Source organism: Palaemon carinicauda, chromosome 26, assembly GCF_036898095.1.
Source record: "Palaemon carinicauda isolate YSFRI2023 chromosome 26, ASM3689809v2, whole genome shotgun sequence".
Classification (NCBI taxonomy): domain Eukaryota; kingdom Metazoa; phylum Arthropoda; class Malacostraca; order Decapoda; family Palaemonidae; genus Palaemon; species Palaemon carinicauda.
Window position 1 is genome coordinate 86835618 of NC_090750.1, and position 25837 is coordinate 86861454.

The 25837-nt window shown below is 33.0% G+C and overlaps 1 protein-coding gene across 5 annotated transcripts in view; it reads right to left on the minus strand.

Annotated features, from left to right (window-relative positions):
- Positions 1-247: 247 nt before the first annotated feature.
- LOC137619665 (tetratricopeptide repeat protein 39B-like) overlaps positions 248-25837 on the minus strand; it is a 175691-nt gene continuing 150101 nt past the window's right edge. For 4 of the 5 annotated variants that reach the window (XM_068349905.1, XM_068349903.1, XM_068349907.1 and 1 more), the window contains 12 exons: positions 15482-15557; positions 13827-13959; positions 12951-13083; positions 11654-11753; positions 11414-11479; positions 10974-10997; positions 9686-9853; positions 7982-8163; positions 5339-5482; positions 4920-5149; positions 4408-4648; positions 248-2108 (listed from right to left, as the gene is read on the minus strand). In XM_068349905.1, the coding sequence (XP_068206006.1) occupies positions 1853-2108; positions 4408-4648; positions 4920-5149; positions 5339-5482; positions 7982-8163; positions 9686-9853; positions 10974-10997; positions 11414-11479; positions 11654-11753; positions 12951-13083; positions 13827-13959; positions 15482-15557 (1753 nt within the window). In that variant the 3' untranslated portion in view covers positions 248-1852. The remainder of the gene's footprint in view (positions 2109-4407; positions 4649-4919; positions 5150-5338; positions 5483-7981; positions 8164-9685; positions 9854-10973; positions 10998-11413; positions 11480-11653; positions 11754-12950; positions 13084-13826; positions 13960-15481; positions 15558-25837) is intronic. The other variant, XM_068349904.1, reaches the window with a different exon arrangement.

A 25837-nucleotide genomic window follows, 5' to 3' on the forward strand; every position in this document is an offset into this window, starting at 1 on the left:
TGTTTTAAGAAATTACTGATACATAAACTTGTCAACCCTTTCAGATTTTGGCCATTCGCCAAATGAGCCATAGATTTAGCTTACATTAAGAATTTAATATACTGTACAAGTTAATTTTTAAAAATAAAATTTGCTTTTTATGGGCCTTCTCCAGACTAGGTTTGCGGGGGCAAATAAAAGATGGCATACCGGTACTCTCAAGACTATTTTTTATGAGGTTTTTTCCTACTTATGTTGAACTCGGGAATTCCGAGGATGTAAATCACTGGAATCTGAAAGGGTTAATGTGCATCACAGCCATTTGCAGTTTGAAATCAACTTCCTTTGTGAATACATCTTTTTTTCCACAGAATATTTGTTTAATTCCAAAGATTACATACTGTTTTTCTTTATGTTTACATTTGCCAAGAAAAATCATGCTTGATTAATGTAACTATCAGCCACATATAACTAAATAGTAACTTTCCTTTACAAATTGAACACACGTCAAAATTCTAACCATAATGTTATCACTTCGTTCAGCTGGTAAATTTCAGACAATGGACACAGCAGTAGCTGCAGCGCTCTTTTGTATTCCTGACATACACTGTAAGTAGTGTTTTAATTCTTTACATAAGGCTATTTCATATTTATAAATTACTTTTTTCTTCATCCACTATGGAACCAGCCACAATACTTTAGAAATAGATCCATTATAGTTGCATTTTGCAACTTCCTGATATGGAGTATACAAAAATAGTTGAGGCTTCATTTGTCTGTTTTATAATCATAACTTTTAATAATCAAAACATTCTTTAATGCAAAATGCCTACTGTCTTTGGTTCTGATAGACTTTGAAATTATTTTGCATGTGTTATTCCGTTCTTTTCATAAAATTTTATATAAGTGCAAGAGAATAATACATTATATAGAGTAACATGTACTCAAAAATTGAGAAATAATAGTTAAAAAGACCTTAAACCTTCAAATGCTGTATTGAGTGAATAGTGCAAAAGGCTCTGTATAATTTATCAAGAAAATTAGAGTTTCTGATAACACTAACAGCATCTGAAAAATTTGATTAATATACAGCACTACTTAATAACAAAATATCATCTACATATTTCATATATATATTTATATCTTTATATACAAAAGGACTTGGACACTCCTTATAATTTCCTAAAATCTGAAAGAATGGAGATTGAAGCTTTCAAATATATCTTTTGATCTTCCTATTTACAATTATGAGAATAACTTGTGTGAAAAGATACTGTATTGTAAACAATGTGATCTTTAAATTATAAAGTGTATGTATACACTAAATGCAATAAAGGTGCATCTGTGTTGCCTTAAAACCAATACATTTTGATATACGTACATCCAATATCTAAGACACTTGAATAAAGTTGATCTTTCCATTCCAACACAAATTGTCCGGAATCATTGCATTCCCGGGCAAAATTATTCTATAATATCAGAGACGAATTTGTTCAGTTTTTCTTATACCTCTGAGAAAAACAAAGAAAAGCCTTTAGTGATAATGTAAATATACAATTACCTGATGCCATCACTTGCAACACGTGTAATAATAGAAAAAACAAAATACTAACCATGTTCATTCTGAATAAAATTCATGTCCTATAAACTGAATTGGGTAACTATGTTCCAGACAGTTCCCAACGGTACAGTACTTTTTAAAGCCAGCGGTATGTTTACATTTAAAATACTTAGACGAAAAATTAATAGTGTTAACAATCTGCCTCGGTGCCCTGCATGAGCACATTTTTAAAAAAATGCAGAGGCTATTGACTAGCATCATATAAAACACTTTCAAATTATATGATGATCAAAGAAAAAGAATAGGTTATCATCACAGATTATTACTAACTGCAGCGTGGGGGGGTTTCAGCGAATCTCCATTCAAGTGTTTCTCCATGTGTTTTCCACTCCCATTTGCCTCCATCTTGGCTATGCATGGAGATGGAGATCGACTTAAAGAAGGATAATCCTCAAGAGGAGCAAGTCCTTCATGGCTGGTGCCCTTCTGAATGCCTTGGATCTTGTTCAGTGTTGCATGAATTCTGAAGTGTAATCTTGATTCCAAAGAGTAGCTCTTATAGTTATTTCTGTTGAAAAAGAAAATTGTTTTAAATGATAAAAGGACACATGCGTGATATTAATCTAAGCAGCTCATCAATCAGTGTCCTTTGGGTCTTGGTGCTTGATAAACCCCCCAAAAATAAAAAAAAATTTAAGATTTTATTATTTTATTCTCACATCATGTTCATAATGCTTCTCTCTCGAAGCCTGGTTTTATATCTTTGTACGTCCCAAAACTAAAAATTTTACATTTTCTATCCTTCCGATAGGCTGCCCTTACAATACAGTATTGGGATAATCTGGCAGTTAATGGCAATAACCTCAGCTTACGTGCACCACAGAGCCTTTGTCTTTTGAGATAAAAAAAAAATATCCTCTTAACATCACTATTCAGTGGGAAGGGGGAGGAGGAGGGCTATATACAGTATATGAGGATCAGGTGCGTATAAATGTAATAAATTTTATCCAAATTCTTGTTATTTTTAATAAAACACCCCCGGTGCTCAATGCTGATTCTCGCACCCAGGTGGAGATGATTTCAGTGACAGAAAGAGATAGGAATGTAAAGTTTTAAACCCACAAACTTCTCTAGCACATAAGTCTTGCCTCTTGGCACAGTAAGATTAAGTCATCATCAATAAATGAGATGTGTTGTAACTCGAACCTCCAATTTGTGAACCAAATACAACCACACAACTGAACTACTGTACTGTATACAATTATAAATTATCCAAAACCTTGTATTTTCAAAATAAAAATTACAATAATGCTATAACTTAAATAAATTTACATGATTGAAAGAAAATTATCATTTAGACTACATCCTCTGCATCTACTTCAGCACCCAAAGCCCAGCAATCTTAATAACATCTAAAATGAGAACCATTTAAACATTTTAATATTACACCTAAATTCCAATAAATCATTCCAATAACTGCAGGTTTCTAAACATTAAACATCATAAATACATCTGCAATAATACCTGAAAATTATAACTCATAGACTTGAATGCAGTATAGCATAGATTTATAGCCCTTAATAGCTAAAATTAAGTTTCCTTTCAAAAAATAGATTAAAGAAATTGACAATATATTACGTAAACTAGTTCTAGTCACTGAAACCTCCCTTGATTTGCATCAATCGAAATAAACTTTCCAATGGCTTGATACAAATTATTAGTAGATTGTCTCTTGGAAACTGAAATAGGCAATCTAGAGGACTTATGAAACCCTTTACCTACGAGAATTGGGTTAAGGTTTTTATTGCCGTTAGATGTAGCGAATATGGGTTTAGGTGTACCAACTTTGAAACCCGTTGTCCAAGAAAATTGGCTTTGTAAGGCAACTGCCTCTGACATTTAAACAGCAGATGCCAACAATCTTTATACTACTCTTGCAAATAAAAGAGAGCCACAAGTCATCCTGCTGTTTTCAAACACTTTGAATTTCTTTTTCATAGTATTATGGAGACATATTTAACCTCCCTAGAGTGCAACAAATTATTCCCCTCAAATTCGTCCAAGTTAACATCTACTATCCAAGACAGACACTCCGATCTTGTTACCCCTTTCTGAATAAAAGACAATACTGTTGTGTGATCTGAACCCACTGACACTCACTTAACCACTATGAGCAATTCCTGAGCCAGAATTACCTTAAACACTGCTTAAAGTTCTGGAATTTGATATGTAGAGTTAATTGTCCTCAAACACTTGGCTGATAGATTGAGATAATCAAAAGTTAAATCCCATCCTTTCTGTGAAGCATCCATATAAAGAGACGTCTGGGAATCTCGCTTCGTATGGAGCCTGCCTGGTATAACCAATAAAGATAATCCCTCGAATTCAGTAGTTCAAGTTGGTTCTGCATCAGATCCCAATTCCAATTAACATGTGATGGCAAAGTTGTCATCTTTAAGCAATCCATTGAAATTAACCTCTAAAGAAGCTATTGCCCCAAGCTGTCTCATCCACTGCATAACTGACAGTGACTTGACCCTTTTGAACTTCAACCAATTAAGAAAAAACTAAACCTCTATTCTGACTGAATAATCTGGAGATGAAGCAAACACACAGTTGACCTGATAACACGAGATCAATGCAGAGACAAAGACATAACATGATATGGCATACCTAAAAAGCCATGGTTATTGGCATTATCTGCTATATTGTCTCAATCTATACTAAAGGCTAATGCCTATTGAAAGGGAAAAAAACCATGAGAATATTCTAGTTATGGGGGTAAACATCAATATAAGTTGAGCTTTGAGAGAAAAGCGATATAAATATCAGGGGAAGGTTACAGACATGATAGTGTATGTACTTACTTGGTGTGTTCCAATATGATTTTCGCCTGGTCCAAATCATTAGCGCGTACCAAGAGGAGACCAATTTCCAATAAGGCATTAGGAACCAGGTAGTTATCCTCTTTTATTTTCTTTTCATTGTTGACAACAAATTTAAAGCATTCCTCTGCTTGTAAGGGAGAATTCATGTTGGTTAAACAAGCTCCTTTTATAAGGTGGCATAGGAGGTAGTCATCCCAGAAGAACTCATTTCGGCTTTCAACTGAAAAAGAAGTCAAATAAAAATCTTAGGAAAATAATGCTCCTTTTTATGTTACTTCATCTTTTTAAATGTGTTAATTCATAAAAAAAAATACTTTTTTTGTGTTAATGGCAATGACACAGCTATTAAACACACTGAAAATATTGATATGATTATCATTAAAAAAATTCAATTTCTATTTTACAAAACAGTACTCTCTTTAAAACAGTGACTTCATAAACTGATCCCTTACATAAGTTGCCTTTAAATTCTAAGTACTGTAATATAATACCTTTTATGGATTCCAGTCTTTTCATCTCCTTTTCAATGATCACAAACATTTTTTCAACATTTTCGAACTTCTTGGCAAGGATTTTAAAACCATTCCATGCATAAATGAGTTCTAGGGCTGACAAACAGAGAGTTTCTCCTTGTGCAAAGAACCTATTTGATTTTTTAACAGCAAACTTTTCAACTGGAAGACTTTTGCCGGCAATGCGTTGCTTAAGACTTGGAATGGTTCTGAAAAGGAATTTAATCATAATAATATGAAACCTCAAGTCCCATAAAAAACACTTTCAAAATATATTTCAGATATTTTTGTTAACCTTTGAAATACTGTAGCGTTCCAATTAGTGCAATCTAATTTTATCATTTTCAGTAAAAATTTCACAATCGCCAAAATATTAATTATCTGCTGGAAAAACAAACCTCATAGTGTCAGCAAGTTCTTCCTTTTCTGATGGGGTCAATTCTTTCATCCTCATACACAGGCAGCAGGCCTTTTGGTAAGCGTATGTTGCCTTTGACCACTTGCTTTCTTGTAGGAGCTTATCAGCATAACCCTGAGCTTCTCTGAAAGGAATTATATGTGTTAATCAGTTATGATGTTGAGATCAATACATGGCGTATAAAATAACTACTTTTTCTAATGTTCTCTTAACAAAAGTCGATAGCAGCTTAAATTTACCTATGCTCATTAAGGAGGACATATCGCATTGCTGGATTTCAACTCCATATTTTATTGCTCTGCTTTTTAACTAATGTGCAGAACAATAGCTGATACTGAATAGTGTAGCTGAACCCCTATTTACCAATTAAGCATTCACAATAGGGGTAAAACTAGGTACTGTAGTTTAGTCTCGAAATATTACTCAAATCTAAAACCAAGTTCATATTTGAGCTACCCAGAAAGATGTTACTGTAATGGTGTTATTCACCACAAACTTAAAGAACTGAGAGGTATATGCTGTCTAGTTAAGAAAGGGTTGTCTCTGAATATGTTAATGAAAAAATGCATCAGAACGTACTTTAAAAACGTGATAAGTTAGTTTATTTTAAGATTTCTAGTGCGCTAAATCCTAACACTGTGGAGGATCAATATTAATGTTTATTATTTTACATTTGCTTTGTCTTTGTTTGCCAAATCCTTCAGAGAGATAAAGAGAGAAAGACTGTTGGTATAATTGAATGTTTGTTGTTTACATTTATTTTGTTAGACTGGTTAGGACAGTAGCGAAAGTCTTGATAGACTGCTTTCTTTATTGTGACAGCAGCAGGTAATTTTAAGTGCTGGATTATTATATATTTACTATTAGTCTTAGAAGTGATCTATTTATTTATCAGCAAGTATTTATCTGGGTGTGGTGTATTATGTAATTTTTATTATAGGGGGACAGTTTAGATACCCAAGAGTGTTCGTAAATGTTTTTTCTATTTTATTTTCAGGCTGTAATTCCTCCTTAGGAGATAACCATTTTGAGCGAGTGATTGCGGATGAACCTGAATGGAGGATTTTGATGTACATTAATTCCTTTTTCAGGCTGGGTCAGCCTGAAAACAAAATTTCCTCTTCTTGAGTAATGATGCTGATAATGGCAACGATAAATTGGCCCAAATACAGGGAGTGAAAACAGTGAATTCTCAGTTGAATTGACTGGTCCAACATTTTCCATGGAGCTGTGGCAGTGTGCCATCATAGACCGTTCGGCCTTTTGTGGATGACAATGTTCGTGTCATCCCTACACACACATACTGTATGTATATAGTTGACTTCTCTACCAGGACAAGTTGACTGTACAAGCCCGGAGATCAATCTCTAACATCTTCGAGCACAATTTTCAACAAACATCCCTTTCATCTCAGCAATGCTGTATACATGGAAGAGTTTCCAGCACATGTTGGAGTGCACCGATCACTTCGCACTCCATCAGCCCTAAAAAAACTTGCCAATGTAAATCCAAGTTCACCCTGCTCAGCTAATAGGAATAGTAATTAAGGCTAAATAAAAAGATAGATATTCTGATCTAATGATTATAACTTATTTCATTATCAGCGTAAGCAAGCTTTTATGGTAATAATCTTCGGCATTGTTTTGTGTTGCCAAGAATGACGCTGGGGAAAAATTAATCTTAAAGAATACACCCGTCATAAAAGAAGGCCATACATTTGGCATATGGGGATGATTGGGAAACAATCATGTCCCTAAAAAGCATAGTGTAGATCTATCCCTAGTTTAGCTATAAGGCAAAATCAACCTTTCAATCTAGATGTATGGGAAAAATATTAAACATCCTTCGATAGGATACCACAGTAAATCCGTACTGCACTTGTTACAGCCAAAAACAAAAATGAAGAGTCTTTGACAGAAGTGTGGGCAGGGCTTTTCACCCTCGTTCACCGCCCTGTCATATGCTAATTCATTAAACGATTTTCATGTACGTTCCAACTCCACTGAAGACATTCCTTATTTTAAAGAACAAAAGCTTAGTATACACATAGGAACAAACGAGTTTTGATAGGTCTTGCATTCAATTTACAATAATTTCCTATAATCCTTAATAACTCCTGATTTTAGTAATTTATGATAATTTTTACAATGTATCACCTAGAAATATACTGTAGTTATTTGGAAACAACAACAATTTTCTTCCATAACCAGAACCAAAATAAAACTTATGCCATAAATTATGTCAGATGATGTCCCCTATTGAATAAAAAATTTATCAGAAAGTAGTGAACACTTATCAATTAAGACAGGGAAATACCCTGACATTACAAAAACTTGTTACTAGTAACAATTCCTATTATGTTAAATAGCATATTTTTTGGTTTTCCAATAAGCTAAAAATATTGTAACCAAGATAGGTAATTGCATTGTAAACCAAATTGCAATACTTGGGTATATGCTACAACAATCTCCAAGCATAATTGTCAAAATTTATGGCCAAGGAAAAGCTAGCAATGTACTTGCCAGATATTTGTGTGTAAAATAAATACAGCACCAGTTCTCTTTAGGTAAAATAAATACAGCACCAGTAATCTTTAGATAAAATAAATACACAACCGACTTACTTCCATTGAGCACTCATGATGCAGCACCACATGAGCTCCCAATAACAAAGATGATGGAACTGACGCCATTCATCCTGACTGTGTAGGGATATCTTGTATTTCTCGATGGCGACATCAAAGTTGCCTTTGACAAACTCCAATCTTCCAGCGAAGAAGAGGAACCATGCACCATTGGGATAGAGCTGCAAATGAAAAACAATTTTTAAACTAAAATTTATTACCCTTCAAAAGTAAAATGCTATTAATTCAGGTATGCCAGCTTAACAACCTCAAATGAAAATTGATAAAAAAAAAGTTCCTATCACTAACATGTACCCTGTTCCTCTCACACCTGTCATTTCCCAATCAGACAGTGGAAATACTGTATTGAGTAACGAATACATACAATAACAAAGAATGCCATTCAGATTAGTGAACTTGTGACATCTATTCTAATGTGGCAAGGATTGGATTTAAGGATTTGGGTTGTAGCTTGGCTAGTAATAATAATAATAATAATATACCCCAACATCTGGATGAAGGTGGGAAACTTGCTTTTCCAAGGGAAATTAATAGATCTGAGTGTTTTGCCTTTTGAAAAGAAAAATGCTGAATTAAAAACCTTTCAGGTAGATGGAGAGTGATACTCTAAAATCTTTTAACCCTTGACATTATTGTTTTTAAAACCAGAATAAACATATAAGGATAGTTAAGGAACATCTCTCATTTAACTCACCTCTTCCATTCAATTTAAACCAACCCTTTTAACTTCCTTTTTGGTCATTATTTCTCTTACAGTACAGTACTTAAATATTCTTAGACATATACTGTACTGTAATCTTGAACTAAGATCGAGAATAGAAATGATACTTGGGGTATCTGATAACAAAAAAGATGTTCATCCAAAATTTGTAATACAGTATGTTATGAAAAAAAATTAAACCTTAATTTACATAATTTAAATATAGTTACTTCAAAACATTTCCCGCCAAAATTATGAAGCAAGAGGAATTTTGTTTTTTTTTAAAGTTGTGAAGTTGGCACTTTTGAGTTAATAACATTTTACTTTTCAAAGGTAAAATTCATGGTAGTAATAGATATCAGAGAATTTATCCATGAACGGTTTCATTTAGGACTTTACTATATGAGAAATTCACTATAACCTAAGGTAAAAGCAGAAGAGGATTAGAAACAGGATAAGTTCTTTAGGAATCTGATAGGTTTTATGGTAAACATACTTAAATCTAAATAGCTATTGGACAAATGACAATTCTCGTGTATAATAAACTATCTTGACTGTCAATATGATCTGATTAATGTCCATCATCTGTGGCTATGATATATAGTAAAGAAAGTTTGTGTATCAGTATACATTTATAGTAGCTATTCTCATAACTTTTGAGCTATACAAGATAGAAACTTGATAATTTACTGCCATAAACCACTACTGATGCTGAATTGCAGACAGTTCAAGGTTAATGGTCAAGAGGGAACTTTATTTTAGTCATAATTAAAAGACCTTTATTGCTATTTTTAACCCTGGATGATGTTGGGCATTCTATATGTAATAATAATAACATTGAAATGGTTTCCTAATAAAGTAAACAGCCTTGCCCCAAAAGTCAAAGACAGGGCAAGAGTTAATTTTAGAGTTTTGTAATATTCTGGGAGGAAAGTGAAGATAAAATGGATTTCTGTGATAGTAAAAATTGTAAATTACTGTACCTTTAAATGGTCGTCTAAAATAACTTGTGCCATCTCAAGATCTCCTTCCGCTGTTCCTAAGACATATGTGGCAATGAGGTGGTATCCAAGTAGCACCAAAGCACACAAAACTCTCCTCAGTGAGCCTTCAAGGAAGAAGCCTCTCTCCAACTCCGCTAAACCTAAGTGCTGTTGAAAGAAAAGTGGGAATGTAATAAACTAAATACCCGAGCAAATTCCATTAAATAATTTGGAAAAAGAATGGTTTTTGTGACACAGATCTAAATCCTTTAAGATTTATTGAAAAAGAACATCTGTGTTTTAAAATCAGTTGCCTCTCAAGTTTCTAGAATATTTGTACTAAAAAAATAGTGTTGAATATCCCAGATTCTCATCTAAATTTCTGAAAGTGAATTAATATTTTTTAGTTTGCTGCTTGATTTTATTTAAGAGAAGTGGGTTGTACAAGTATAAAGAACCTTAAACATACTGTGATAAACAGAATATTGTAAACATTATTTTCATATAAAAAATATTGTAAAAATTATTTTTATATAAAAAAAGATACATTAAAAGTTATAGCAAAGCAAGTTAAGTACAAGAACCCAATAAAGAAGAAAATGTTAACAGCATTGTTTTGACACTTTGCTAGCTGAATTTTTATGAAGAAATTTACCGGTACCTTTTCCAGTATTGCATGTTGTTAGTGCTCATTTAATGAATGATTTACCTGAACAATAAACACAACACATATAAACCCAATTTGCTCCCATGTTTTCAATTAATGCAAGTGCAGTTTTAATTTCAATAAATTCCAATACCATTATTGTATTTTGAAAGGGGGTGCAAGTTGGATGTTATGGACCAGACACTGAGAACGTCAAAGAATTGTTAACCTCGACACCACTTTAAATGCAACGCACATGTACAAAACCCTTCCACCATTTGACACAGATATTACTAGCCATAGCTAATGACTAAACTACAACGACCAAACACCTTGATAGGTTTTACAAGTTGTCAAACTTATTTTCGAAAAAATGAAGACATTCATATGTTCGTCTGATTAATTTTGTCGAATAAAAACTATACAGTACTCCCCTTGCTATTTAAAGATAAAATATTACCTAAGCATATGGAAATAAAATAAAATTCCTAAATCTAGCCCTTGTTTTCAACTGACGGTACTATAACAAGATGAAAAAATTTTGTCAACTTGTAAAAAAAAGTGTTAACATATATAACCACGAGACAAATCTAGCCATCTAATCACAGACAACAGCCAATAAATAATAGAAGCTTTTATTACCTTTTGTTCTCTTACCTGACACGACTGAACTCGACACAAGGCAAAAAGGAGGAAACAGAATATTGAAAATAACAACACAGAAAACATCACTATATGTCATATCGTATTTGCATTCCGCAACAATCACAGGATGCAGTAACAAATACATTCATATACAATACTTTGTACCAATTTTGCAATAACATTCAAACCATACAAATCCCAATACGTATAACACTTCGTTGTACTGTATTGCAATAGGTATGTAACCTAATTCATCTATGATCACACTGAATTAAAGAATGTATATAGAACATGTATGCCAAGCTTATTTTTTAATTTAATATCTACTGAATTTTAGGTGTGAAACACTTCAGAAAGATTTATGAAATCCTTCATTATTGCTAATAGATAAATTATTCATTGACAATGCCTATAAGAAACTTTTCATTAATGCTTACCTTATTGCCAGAGAAACCTACAAATTCCAACAATTTGAGAATTTTCTGAGGAAGCTGCGAGATCATCTGAAATAAGAAAATTGATGAAATCTTCATTAGGATATAACGATATACACTAGAGTAATTCAGTCTTGGTTAAGCATCTTAAAATTCTCTAAATTAAGAATGTTATTTAATCTTAAATGTTCTTGCGGGAAGAGTTATAATTTCTGTAAAAGTTTTTAAGTTTTTTCTACTTACAAGATTAAAAGCCCCAACACCCATTCGGACCCCAGATTCAAAATGCATCTTGTCTGGATCTTTGCTCCAATCACGGCCTTCCAGGATATACCAACATTCCCTGAAGATAAATTTTGCATTTGATTTCGAGTGTAAAATGACATTACAGTACTGGAAATAAAACTTTCAATTATGATAAAGCTACTAACATTATTATCATAAGCTACAACCCTAGTTGGAAAGGCAGGATGCTACAAGCCTAAGGGCCCAACAGGGAAAATAGCCCACTGAGGAAAGGAAATAAGGAAAAAGATTGAATAGTGTGCCTCAGTGTAACCTCAAGCAAAAGAACTCTAATCCAAGACAGTGAAGACCAGGGTACAGAGGCTATGGCACTACACAAGACTAGGGAACAATGGTTAGATTTTGGAGTGCCCTTCTCCTAGAATAGCTGCCTACCATAGATAAAGTCTCTTCTACCCTTACCAAGTGGAAAGTAGCCAATGAACAATACAGTGAAGTATTTAACCCCTTGAGTGAAGGAAAATTTTTCAGTTATCTTGGTGTTGTCAGGTCTATGAGGAAAGAGGAGAAAGTGTGAAGAATAGGTCAGACTATTCAGTGTATGTGCACGCAAAGGAGAAATGAGTTGTAATCAGAAAGTGCACGCAAAGGAGAAATGAGTTGTAACCAGAAAGGAATTCAATGTAGAACTATTTGGCCAGTCAAAGGACTCAATGAAACTCTAGCAGCATTATCTCAATGGGTGACTGGTGCCTTGGCCCACCTACTATCTACTCATACTGAGTATGGTCTCTACCAGCTATGTGAGGGTCGAGTTCAACTCATTGTCTGGTTAATCTCCCCATTTCCAGTGTGAACCGACATTCTCTCTCAATGATCCAAGGTTGCATATCCTTCAGAAAGAATTTGGATGTCAACTTAACAGCCTAAAAGCTAAATATCAATAGATATGATGTTGCCATCCCTTTTTAAATGAGGGAACACTATGGGGCTAGCTGTTGCTTTTGTCTCAAAATGAATAAAAGTATCATCTAGTTTAACATTAAATGCATATGCTGTACTGTATATCATTATATCACACTTGCCTAAAACTTTTAATTAAACAAGGAATAACCTGCAATGATCAAGAACTTTGTCTTTTATTAAATAATGGTTCAAATTCCATTAAAATAATAATCAGCATAACTAAAAATTAAAAGTTTCTTGGTGTTACTATGTACAGTAATGAAATGCAACAATAAAAGCACACGTATAGTACAGCACTTGAAGAATGAACAAAGTAGTGATGTCTTACTTGTATGACTGGTAACAGGCCCTGATCTTCATGCCTCCTTTCAAGAAGCTGATGAGAGTCTCATCTTCCATGAAGCTGAGAACGGCACGGAGCAGTAGGCACTCGGCATAACACAATTCAGCGTGAATCTCCTCTGCAAAAGCATGTCATTTTTAGAAGCCTATACTTAATGAATCTTTCAGAACAAGAACTGTGCCAGATATGAGGTGACAGAGTTAAACTTTATTTTGACAAACATAGCAACAAGAGGTAGTTTAATTTCAAATATTTTAGATTAAAAAAAATTTACTACTGAACTTTTCAACTATACTAGAGAATATAATTTTCTATTTCTGAGATGAAAAACGAGATGATTTATGGGATCGAAAACCAAAGCTTCTAGATTTACATTTTACACCATGGAAACGTAACCACGAATGTCACTTATTTAAAGGCCCTTTGCGTCAATAGGTGTATGAGGTCAACTTACCTTTGGTAAGACTATTGTAATCTGTTTTCTTAATCATTTTCTTAGTACTTATGATTTTTACATATTATTATACCGTATATACTTTTCATGTAATGTTAAGCTGTATATTTAATAAAATTTACCATTACAATCCAGAGTACTACATCAATGAATATGGGCATACAATTTTTTTTTCCATTATTGAAATAACATTAAAATTCCTACAACTCACATCCATAAAAATTCCTACGATATCTATACAGAAATTACAATTTTTTTCCTTAATATCAAAAGACCAAGACCACATGGCTGAGGACTATGCGTGAAGTAGATGATGAATTAGTACCGATTTAAAATCTCAAAATAAAGACGACTGGAGAAATCTAACCGAGGCCCTTTACGTCAATAGGCGTAGGAGGTCAACTTACCTTTGGTGAGACTATTGTAATCCGTTTTCTTAACCATCTTGCCTATACTTTCCCCAATAGTATTTTTCTTTCTGAACTTATTACAGACATCTACGCTCTGCTTCAGGGATTCGATAGCAGCCTCTATATCTTTCTGCAATCAAAAGAACAAAGATTTTAGCTTACAGTATACTAAATAAATAACTTGATTAATTAGAATATAGCTTTAAGATTTCCTGTTTACCAACTGTGCAGCTTTGTTTAAATCCAGATTTAGTAAAAATGCATATACACATAAACTAATGTATATATATATATATATATATATATATATATATATATATATATATATATATATATATATATATATATATATCATTACGATCCAAGCTACAACCCTAGTTGGAAAAGCAAGATGCTATAAGCCCAAGGGCTCTAATAGGGTAAAATAGCCCAGTGAGGAAAGGAAATAAGGAAATAAATGAATGATGAGAACAAATTAACAATAAATCATTCTAAAAACAGGAACAACGTCCAAACAGATATATCATATATAAACTATAAAAAGACTCATGTCAGCCTGTTCAACATAAAAACATTTGCTGCAACTTTGAACTTTTGAAGTTCTACCGATTCAACTACCCGATTAGGAAGATCATTCCACAACTTGGTCACAGCTGCAATAAAACTTCTAGAGTACTGTGTAGTATTGAGCCTCATGATGGAGAAGGCCTGACAATTAGAATTAACTGCCTACCTAGTATTACGAACAGGATGGAATTGTCCGGGAAGATCTGAATATAAAGGATGGTCAGAGTTATGAAAAATCTTGTGCAACATGCATAATGAACTAATTGAACGACGGTGCCAAAAATTAATATTTAGATCAGGAATAAGAAATTTAATATATACATACTGTGTGTGCACGTGCACACACTTACTATTCTTTAAAATTAAAAGCAGTATACTACATGAAAGACTAGAATGCCAAACCTAATATAACTTATGTAATAAATAACCCTACTTGGTTAGCCTCTCGTGCACATCTGTAGCACACTGAAGTAATTTTTGTGTGCGTATACAAATACATTTAGCCGTGAAACAATAGAAAAAATCAGACCTAACTTGCGTCTGTTGAATAAAACATCCTGCAATTACATCCTATAAAATTTAAACTCAGAACTGTTGAAGGAAAATGTTGCAGTGTTCTAAAAGGAACTGAAAATTTGCATACTTAATTGAACCTGAATGGACGGAAGGTTGAAAGGAGAGTGAATGAAATTTTGCTTAAGTAAGAATAATAATCATGTTAACAGGTATTCCATAAAAATGTTAAAGCCACCAAGGAGACAGAAAGTCTTTCGTTTCTTTGAATTTATGGACGAAAAAATAACACATATATAAGTAAAGTTGCGTGGAATTAATTATACATTTGCGTCTTTCTCATGGGGCACTAAATAACTGCATAGCTTCGTATGACACAATACTAGATACAGATTCATCCCACAGAGAAAGGACTTATGAAAATATCTTTCTTTCTATCTAAAGCAGTTCATGTTTAGGAAATTTTAATATTAATTATAATAACAACGTCATATGTAAACAGCTTATGCCATAGGCTTGTTTCGACCCATTTTAATGACATCACATAAAAAAAAAACAATACTGCCACTTACTGGTTCAAAGGTCATGATGGCTTGTAGGTACATGAAGGTTCCATAACCCAGTGCATGGTACATGCTCTTGTGGGCCCTGCAAAAGAAAATATATTAGTTATTCAAACATTGTCACTTGCCTTAAAAAATAGTTCACTATAATATATATTGTATGGTACATGGTACAATAATTGAAAAGGACATCTTTTCCTGGGAACTTATAACACAAATTTTCCTCCAATAGGTGGGTCTAATGTTCTATTTTTATATTACTCTAGTATAACTATTGTTTATATATATATATATATATATATATATATATATATATATATATATATATATATATATATATATATATATATATTTATGTTTATTGATTTTGAACTTATAAATATAATCTTATCTATGTTAAAGTGACTGCTTAAACTTCGTTAGTGTGATATATATATATACATATATATATATATATATATATATATATATATATATATATATATATATATATATATATATATATATATATCACATATCAATTGTACATTAGTATTAATATAGTTTCTAATATATATCTTAAAAAAAAAAAACTACAACCACTGTTTGCATCCCTACGCATTCCAAATTCCCTTTCTAAAGTGACAGGACCGTCGAAATGCATTAAGGTCTAGAAAGCAATTTATCCACGAGTATGGAAATGGAGGTGAAGAGACTCGGCGTCTCCCACCTGATCTAAATTCACACTCCGCTCACGAGACTAATGGATGCAAATCACGTCTTTGAAACCATACATCGCGAGTCGCTATTTTTAGGTGGAAGGAGACGAAGGGTGGGAACGAGGGTTTAAAATTCCCAAGGGAGGTTATAGTTTTCTAAATATACCTGTTTTTAGAAGGATAATCCAAATAGCTTCCAGCCAGTCTTGAATGTTTATTAACATGACAATAGGGACTACTAGATTAAAGTGTTTCATACGAACTGTAAAAAATGGAAAAATGCATGTGCTATTTTTCCTGTTGGGGCCCCTGGGCTTATAGCATCCTACTTTTCCAACTAGGGTTGTGGCTTGGAAAGTAGTAGTAGTAGTAGTAGTAGTAGTAGTAGTAGTAGTAGTAGTAGTAGTAGTAGTAGTAGTAGTAATGAGATTTGCATAATGGAGTCACTAGCAAACATTGAAAGTCAAATATAGTTTGTTTACAATTTTCCAAATATACTTGTTTTTAGAAGGATAATGTCAATAGCTTCCAGTCAGTCTTGAATGCTTATTAAGACGACAAAAGGGGATAGACTAAAGTGGTTCATACAAACCGTAAAAAATAGAAAAACGCATAATCATAAGTTTTTCATAGTAGAGTTTTAGCAAACATTGAAAGTGAATTTTATTTATCACCCAAGGAAGCCTTTAACCCTTTTACCCCCAGACTATTTGGAAATTTCCAACCCTTAACCCCCAGAGGGGTTATTTTTTTCCCCAGCACATTTTGCAGTATATATTTTTTAAATTGCTCTAACAGCCTTAATTTTTGTCATAGAGAGGTCAGGTTGGTCTCATTCTCTTGGAAAATGCCTGATTTTTTTCAAAAAATGATAAAAAATATGAAAAAATAAATTTTTATAGCATTTTTTTTTTTTGCAAGGACGTACCGGTACGTCCATGGGGGTAAAGGGATGGCTTTTGTGAATCGTACCAGTATGTCCTTTGGAGATAAAAGAGTTAATTGCATTTACTCGTTATTGGCATGGATGTGAAATGAAGCAGAAATTGATTGGTTGGTTGCATATTTGTCTTGCAAAATGCAATGCTCTTGCTGCTGCTGTATTGCACGGCTTAATGAGAAATAAGATGAGGTGGTAAGTTGGTTTAAAATCTATGCTTTCCTGCCCAAGTGAATCACTAGAAAAATGTTAAATGTAAGTATGTCAATAAATATAAAAAGTCCAGAAGGCAATCTTTACTTTAATAAACACTCAAGACTGACTGCAGGCTATTGCGTTTATTTTCATCCTTCTGAAAACAAGTATATTTAGATAATTGTAACCTTCCTTCGTTTCTAGAAAGTCCTGAGAATAATAAATCTTCGTTCACAGTCTTCGTCTTGAGGGCATATTTATTTATTTTTAGAAATTATAGGGATATATATATATATATATATATATATATTAACAATAATAATAAAACTTTCATTTCTATATGCGTACATGTTTTATAAACACAAAACATTTGTTACAGTAGTCAACTAAAAACTTCAAAGCTAGACATAAGTAAACAAACACGTCCATTTGATAACAAAGAAAATCACAACCAACAACCATCACTCACGATTCCATTGTTGACTCATAACAATTGAAAAAAATAAATAAGAAAAAAAATAAACCAGACTTGCAATGTGGCAATGTGTAGTCAGTCGCAAAATAGCCATTATACCGTGCAATGGATAACGTGAAAGTATTTATTTCTTTTTAGTTGAATTGCCACATTGATATTTTTCATATGTCTGGTTTCATTTAAAGTTATTGAGTGTTATAATTATGCTTAGAGAGAGAGAGAGAGAGAGAGAGAGAGAGAGAGAGAGAGAGAGAGAGAGAGAGAGAGAGAGATATGGAACAGTCCGTTGACTCCACAGGGTACCAGTATTTCATAGTTATGTATTGACTAAGTCAAGTTTATTCAATATACTAGGCACTTTCTAATATCAGAACAAAATATATTTTCTCCCCTATATAAGAAAGAGCAAGCCTGCCACTCTCTCTCTCTCTCTCTCTCTCTCTCTCTCTCTCTCTCTCTCTCTCTCTCTCTCTCTCTCTCTCTTTCTCATATATATATATATATATATATATATATATATATATATATATATACATATATATATATATATATACACACACACACACACATATATATATATATATATATATATATATATATATATAAATAAATCCAGTTTATATAATTTATTTCCGATCACGCTCAGTGGCACTGCCAGTCGTACAATTATTCGGTTTCTCTCCGTTCCTGGGGTAGGGGGGAGAGTAGTAGTCAAGTCTAGGCGAGAGGGGCTACCCCGAGAGGTACACTCGGAAACCACAACTGTCGTGTTGTAGTTACGAAAGGGGGAGAAGATGGAAAGAGTTTAATCCGTGTGCGAGCATATCTACCTAAATATTTGACAGTCATTGTTGACGGGTCGCGTACACTATACAATAATTTATATGTATGGAAATTTTAAGAGAATTTAAAATAAAAAAAAACAACTAGTGATTGGGAGATAAATAGAAGGCGTTGACGATCCACTCCGATGTGCAAGTGTTTCGAATAATGTAGCAATAATAAAACATCATGAGAAACGTCGGAAGAGTTGAGTTAGCAGTAAAATAGAATTACTTCCTCTGATGGGAAAACCAAACTTAGAACGCATGAGGCAACCTTTTGAGAAACTAAGGAAAAGAAGCATTATTGCACAGTAAGATAAAGAGGAAGATGTTGAAATTGCGGATTTACGTGGTAGATGTGACAAGGGAATTTTGAAACAATGGGAAACGTGAGAATGGTGGCTCAAGAAAACGTTTACGCAAGTGAAAGATAAATAACGTTGTTTAGTCCAGGAGAGATAAAAACGTTGTTTAGTCCAAGAGAGGTAAAAGAACTTGGGTTGGCGAAAATGTTGTATCAAACTGAAGTTGAGGTAAGTTAGACGGTCGGTCTGCTCTGATTGCCCGGAGCTTATCTCCAGGCTGGAGCTCTTAAACTAAAAGTCATAGCCCCACACAGGGCAAGTTAAAGATTATGAAAACCTAGGGAAGGCCAAATTAAGAAATTTAATAAGTTTTAGAATAAAAGGACAATAACACCAAGGAATTGAGATAGACATGCTGATGGCTATTCTGTGAAATTACATAAACCGGCTGTGAAATTACGGAAGCAATTCTTTTCATATGAAAGTTCAGTACAGGCAATCATTTGGAATCAAATATAACACCACTACCAGAATATTTGGCTTTCTTATCTTCTAAAGAATAAACCACAAAGATATTTCTGACAAATAGCAGCTGGTACGATTAATGAAATTGCTGAAAATGCTCTTTAAATGCAACTAAATGTTACGAAAGTAGATCCGCCAATGTTTCCTTCGCTGTACTCAATGTGGTAACATTCAATCCATTTTGTGTAATGACAATGCAATCTTTAGACGAGATAACACTTCTTCATAATGTCTTCCGTAACTTTGAAGATAAATTGCAGGAGATTAAATATCAGGTAATCCATCTCTTAATTACACTTTCGCAATTCAGTACAAAAGTTAATAACGAAACGTACTGAAACTGTCTACTAAGTGATCGGTTACAAAATTCACCCGCAAAACTCGGCAATTTTTTCGATGTACGGTAGCAGACTTCATCACTTAAGGGGAAAACATATGCTTCCTCCATATTCAGCAAATATTATGGCAAGGCTCATCATATCATGAAAGGCTCCTTACCAAATTTCACAAATATACCACTCACCCAATGTGACAACGAAACATTATCCAACAGATTTTGTAGATTTGAGAACAAAACCATCAGAATAATATCAAGAGTTAAAGGGCAGGACAGTATTACAAACGAAACTATAAGATAGATTACTCGAGTGCCACATGTGGATGAGATCATGATGAGGGGTAGATGAAGATGGTTTGGGCATGCTCTTTGCACTCCCTAAGGTTGATTAGTTCACCAAACTTTCAACTGGGTTCCACAAGCCATTAGAAGAGTAGAGTTGGAAGACCCAGGCCTACGTGGCTTAGGACTACGAAGGGTGAAGTAGGATATGATGAATGTAGAAGTATAGATACGACTGGCGAAATCTAACCGAGGCCCTTTGTGTCAATAGGCGTAGGAGATGATGAATGTGATAACCAAATACCTTATGCACTCACAACTAGATAGTTGAATCGATATCATCCCATTATAGCCGAATTATATATCCCATAGTTTTGCCTTTCTCTTAATCAGTATCATATCTATTTTATGCAGCTTAATTTGGCAAATTCATCTACATATTCACTGTAATATAACCAGCACATAACACGCAAACAGGAGGGGGCAGAATGGTTATAACGACCAAGTTGCACGCTCTGTAACAAATATGACACGTTGCAAGATTATTATACTATTTAATCTATAGAAATATCATTAAACTATAGGTTTTAACTATGAATCCTTTTTCATCTTAAAAAGATAAAAGCTGATAACATTATTGAAAGTCATTATAAACAACTGCAATAAAAAAAAAATCATACATGTAAAGCTACTGTTATAATGGAGTTACTGTTTAAAATATTTCCTTTTTTCTTGTTTCCGTTCCTCACTGGGATATTTTTCCCTGTTGGAGCCCTTGGGCTTATAGCATCTTGCTTTTCCAACTAGGGTTGTAGCTTAGCTAATAATAATAATAATAACAATAATAATAATAATAATAATAATAATAATAATAATAATAATAAAACCAGTGGTTTAAAAACGAGTTTCTCAGGATCTAGAAGTTCATTTAACTAAGTGCTGTAGTTTTCTACGGTGAACAAAAGAAACGAACTTCAGGATTTCCCCTTTCTTAACCTGATGGACGTACAAATTAAACAATAGTCCAGGATGACGTGTGTCAAGTAAAGGAACGAATGGAAACTCAGTGTGCGCGGTTTGTTTCCCCGGATATTTGTTTCTTACTTATGTCGACTCTGGAAACCCAAATTATACTAGATGAATGATTTAATCTTGCCGTATAAGAGCGAGTAATTAATTGAACGTTCGTATATAAATTGGTGATGTATAGAATAAAAACAAACTGCATTAAACAACCCCCCCCCACAAAAAAAAAAAAATCTAGTCAGTGCTCTATTTCAACCTAACCACCTTATTAAAGGTTAAAGGTTTCTGGTTTCAGTTCCAGTTTCATCAAAATAGATGCTCACCAGAACGTCAGCCGGGAAAGCCCAACCGCGTCACTTTTGGATACAACCACAGAAGTAGCCTCCCCATTAAACAGCTTAAACTCAAGGTCTCAGACTGGGATCTATCTGCTGCCAAGCGAATGCTAGGCAAAGGCGTTATCACTGGACTAGGAGGCTAGCGTCCGACAATGAAAAACAAGTAATATACAATGGTGAGGCTCATCCAATTAGGATAAAGATGATACACAAAGGGCCTAAGTTTAAATCCTCTTACGTCAGAAGGATAAAATGTGTTAATCCTTCATACTATACATTTCATCTTCTTCTTCCAGAAAATTTCTAGAGCAGGCACAAACAATAAACAAATAAGTACAGTCTCTTTCCCTGGATTACTTATCAAAATATAATTACATGCACGACATGCACGATGCCATTACTGTACATGTAAGCGCGTGCCACGCACACACTCCCACACACACACACACACACACACACACAAAACATTATTTGACATCGGAAGTGTTTTTCCCCCTTGGCAAATGGACACGCAAACAGCGGATTCGGTTTCACAGGGACTGGCTCTGCTTCGTGTTGCTTTCATGTATTGACCGGGCTAACTGAACTCACAAAAACATTAACTTTTATCTCCAAATTTATGTAACTAAAAACAAACGACAGAGAATTTTATTAATAATTATAAAAGTATTAAATATTATTATCATTTTAATTATTAATAATTATTATGAATAGGATACCCATTTCAATTTCATCATTATCGTCACTTAATACCAAATCCCATATGCATAACGAACTAATTGAACAATGGTGTCAGAGATTAATATCAATAATAATAAAATTATTAAATATTATTATTATTATTAATTATTATTATGAATAGGATACCCATTTTAATTTCATCTTCAGCGTCACTCAATACCAAATCCCATATGCATAAAGAACTAACGGAAAAATGGTGTCAGAGATTGATATCAAGATCAGTAATAAGAAATTTATGACAGTTTCATCGAAAATCTTAAAAGACTTTCTTAATAAGCCAATTTTTGTTGTGCAACTCTTTAGCTATGGTAAGCAGCTCTTCTAGGAGAAGGACACTCTAAAAACAAACCATTGTTCTCTAGTCTTGGGAAGTGCCATAGCCTCTGTACCATGGTCTTCCACTGTCTTTGGTTAAAGTTCTCTTGCTTGAGGGTACACTCGGGCAAACACTATTTTATCTTATTTCTCTTCCTCTTGTTTTGTTGAAGTTTTTATAGTTTATATAGGAAATATTTTAATGTCGTTACTCTTCTTAAAATATTTTAGTTTCCTTTTTTCCAATCCTCACTGAGCTATTTTCCCTGTTGGAGCCTCTGGGCTTATGGCATCCTACTTTTCCAGCTAGGGTTGTAGCTTAGCAAGTAATAATAATAATAATAATAATAATAATAATAATAATAATAATAATAATAATAATAATAAAGAAGAAACAGACGAATGCGTTTCTCAAAAGTAAATTTGCCATAAAAAATCACACCTAAATTTTAAAGGAATTTTCTATAGATAATGAAACTTTATCAGTGCAGAGATTTGGATGTTTGGGAGCCACTGTGGTCCAGGTGATGATCACAACTCTTTAATATCCAGATTTAATTTTATTCTACACTGTTAAAAAACCGTAATTTCAATCGAAAATTCTCCGTAAAAATATACTGTTCTCAGCAGTATTTCAGTAAAATACAGGTGACCGTAATTTTCACCCAACTTTGTTCTTATATTTCACGGGTTAGTAACCGTAATATCAGTCCTTTACGTCAATATATCCATTTTTAAAACGGTAAAAACCCTCGAATAAATGTTGCCAGGCATTCGCCGTTTTCTTTTAATGCAAATTTTTAACAGTGTAGGGTAGCCTTCCCCAGAAAACTTTAAATCACTCACGCTCACTCAATATGAGGACTTTAAATCCAAAGGATGAAAAAACCCATGATTACCTTATCACAAGTTCTCACCAAGGCCACCAGGAAAACTAAGCTGACCTTATTTAGCTCTTGCAAAATATAATTGTAAAGATAAGATAATGAAAGACTGTGCTTATCATTCTAAATGCACTTAAATATTTGACCTTGCCTGGGAAGACTTCGCAGACTTGGAAAATTGTATAAAAAAAAAAAAAGTAAGTAAGTAAGTAAGGCGTTAGACTTAAAATATATATTCCATACCAAATTTAGAATCCATATATGAATAAATAAATAAATATAGTAGATTATTAATATACAAACATACGAATCATGCAACACTTAAAGGAATGTGTATCCTTGCGGAATATTGTTTGTTTACATCTTTTTTTTTTTTTTTTTTTTCGAAATATTGATGTTTGTTTGAACGGTCGATACAAAATTAGTTTTTATGCTTGGATAATAATTTTATATTAATTCAAAAAAATGGAACCTTCTCATTTATTTCAACAAAATAAAATGCTATAATAACGGGATTAACTTCACAAAAATAAATATTTAAACAAATTTTATAAACACTATTCGCCAAAAATAAGGTAATAGAGATTATACTAATGTTTTTGCACCTTGAATGACTTTGACAAATTGGTTTCCGAATGATATATAGTTTATTGATATTTATGTCCACTAATGCTTAGTAAAGCATATTAATGTTATATTTGACGGTTTGGGTACATAATCTGACCATCAATTTTTCATACTGGTAATAGTCACTTTGAGCAAGGGGGTCTATACAATGAATCATTTCTACCATTACCTTACTTTTTTTACTTAAATCGATTAAAAGTTATTTGAGAAACACTGAACTAGAATAAGATATGTACATAACGCACATTATATTCTTGAAATATTTTATTTTATTTTTTAATTACCATTCTTGTAGTTTCCTAATTTCCTTTCCTCACTAGGCTATTTTCCCTGTTGGACTCGGGCTCATAGCATTCTGCTTTTCCAACTAGGGTTGTAGCTTAGCAATTAATAATAATAATAATAATAATAATAATAATAATAATAATAACAATAATAATAATAATAATAATAATAATAATAATACATACTTAACATATGAAGGCTTCCTAGACTATTAAATATCCCTGTCAATTTCTACATGCGTACTTCAGAAAAGTAACCAACATAATAAAAACATACCAATCAAGATTACCTCACTACTGAAATTAAAATCTCAGTGAATGGTAATCTCGAATGCGCACTGTGCACGCAGGCAACTTGCAAGCACAGGCCAAGAATTACAAAAGCCGTTAAAATATTATGAAACGCTCCGGATAGCTTATCATAAACAGAAACCGGCAATTATGCATGTGCAAGACTCTTTAACTACATGCAAGACGAGAAACGTAAGGTTCTGGAAATTTCACAAAGGCTATTCTAAATTATGAATGTTTACTTGTTTTTTTTTTTCTAATATGTCTAATAACAATCTAATTGAAATACGAGTTTTAGTGAATATACTAAGGCAACAGGCATAAGAATTATCTCGAGAAAAATTACGACTTATGTTTTTGTTATATCAGCTGATCGTTACATTATATATATATATATATATATATATATATATATATATATATATATATATATATATATATATATATATATCTATATATGTGTGTGTGTGTGTGTGTGTTTTATATTCTTTCTTAAAAGTCTATCACAATCGATGGCGACATTCGATGTTGCCCATATATATATACATATATATATATATATATATATATATATATATATATATATATATATATATAATATATATATATATATATATATATATATATATATATATATATATATATATATATATATATATATATAAAGGCATGTTTCATTTAAGTTAACTATGTTTATATACGTACCTACATACACTACACTATTCAAAATATCTTGAACAGCTCATAAACTTAAAGCCACACGAAGGGACACAAACAGACAAAGCAACGAATAAAACACGATATTTATATCTCAGTGATTATAATCACAAGCTTACTATATTCAACCGAGCACATTGTTTGACATGAAGCAAAGTTATGTATAAATTGCCCTTTTGAGATTCTCCACCTCCAGCCCCAGCGGTGTACTGTAAGCAGAATTTAAGGGTCTTTGTTACTTTATATCCTACTTTATATCCTACTTTTTATGCGTTCTTATATCGGTGTGAATGGCCTTCCTTACAGGCCCCACTACTAGGCTAAATAGCCCAAAATCCAAAAATCCAATCCCTTCGAGATCCTCTTTAGTCAAAAAATTAAATACTTTTTATGTCATTCAGACGTTTACAATTCTATGCTGACGATTAAACATATAAAAGTCCCGCTTTTAATCAATCTAAATGGCTTTTGAAATAATAGTACCAAAATTAGATTAATTGTGTGTGTGTGTGTGTGTGTGTGTGAGAGAGAGAGAGAGAGAGAGAGAGAGAGAGAGAGAGA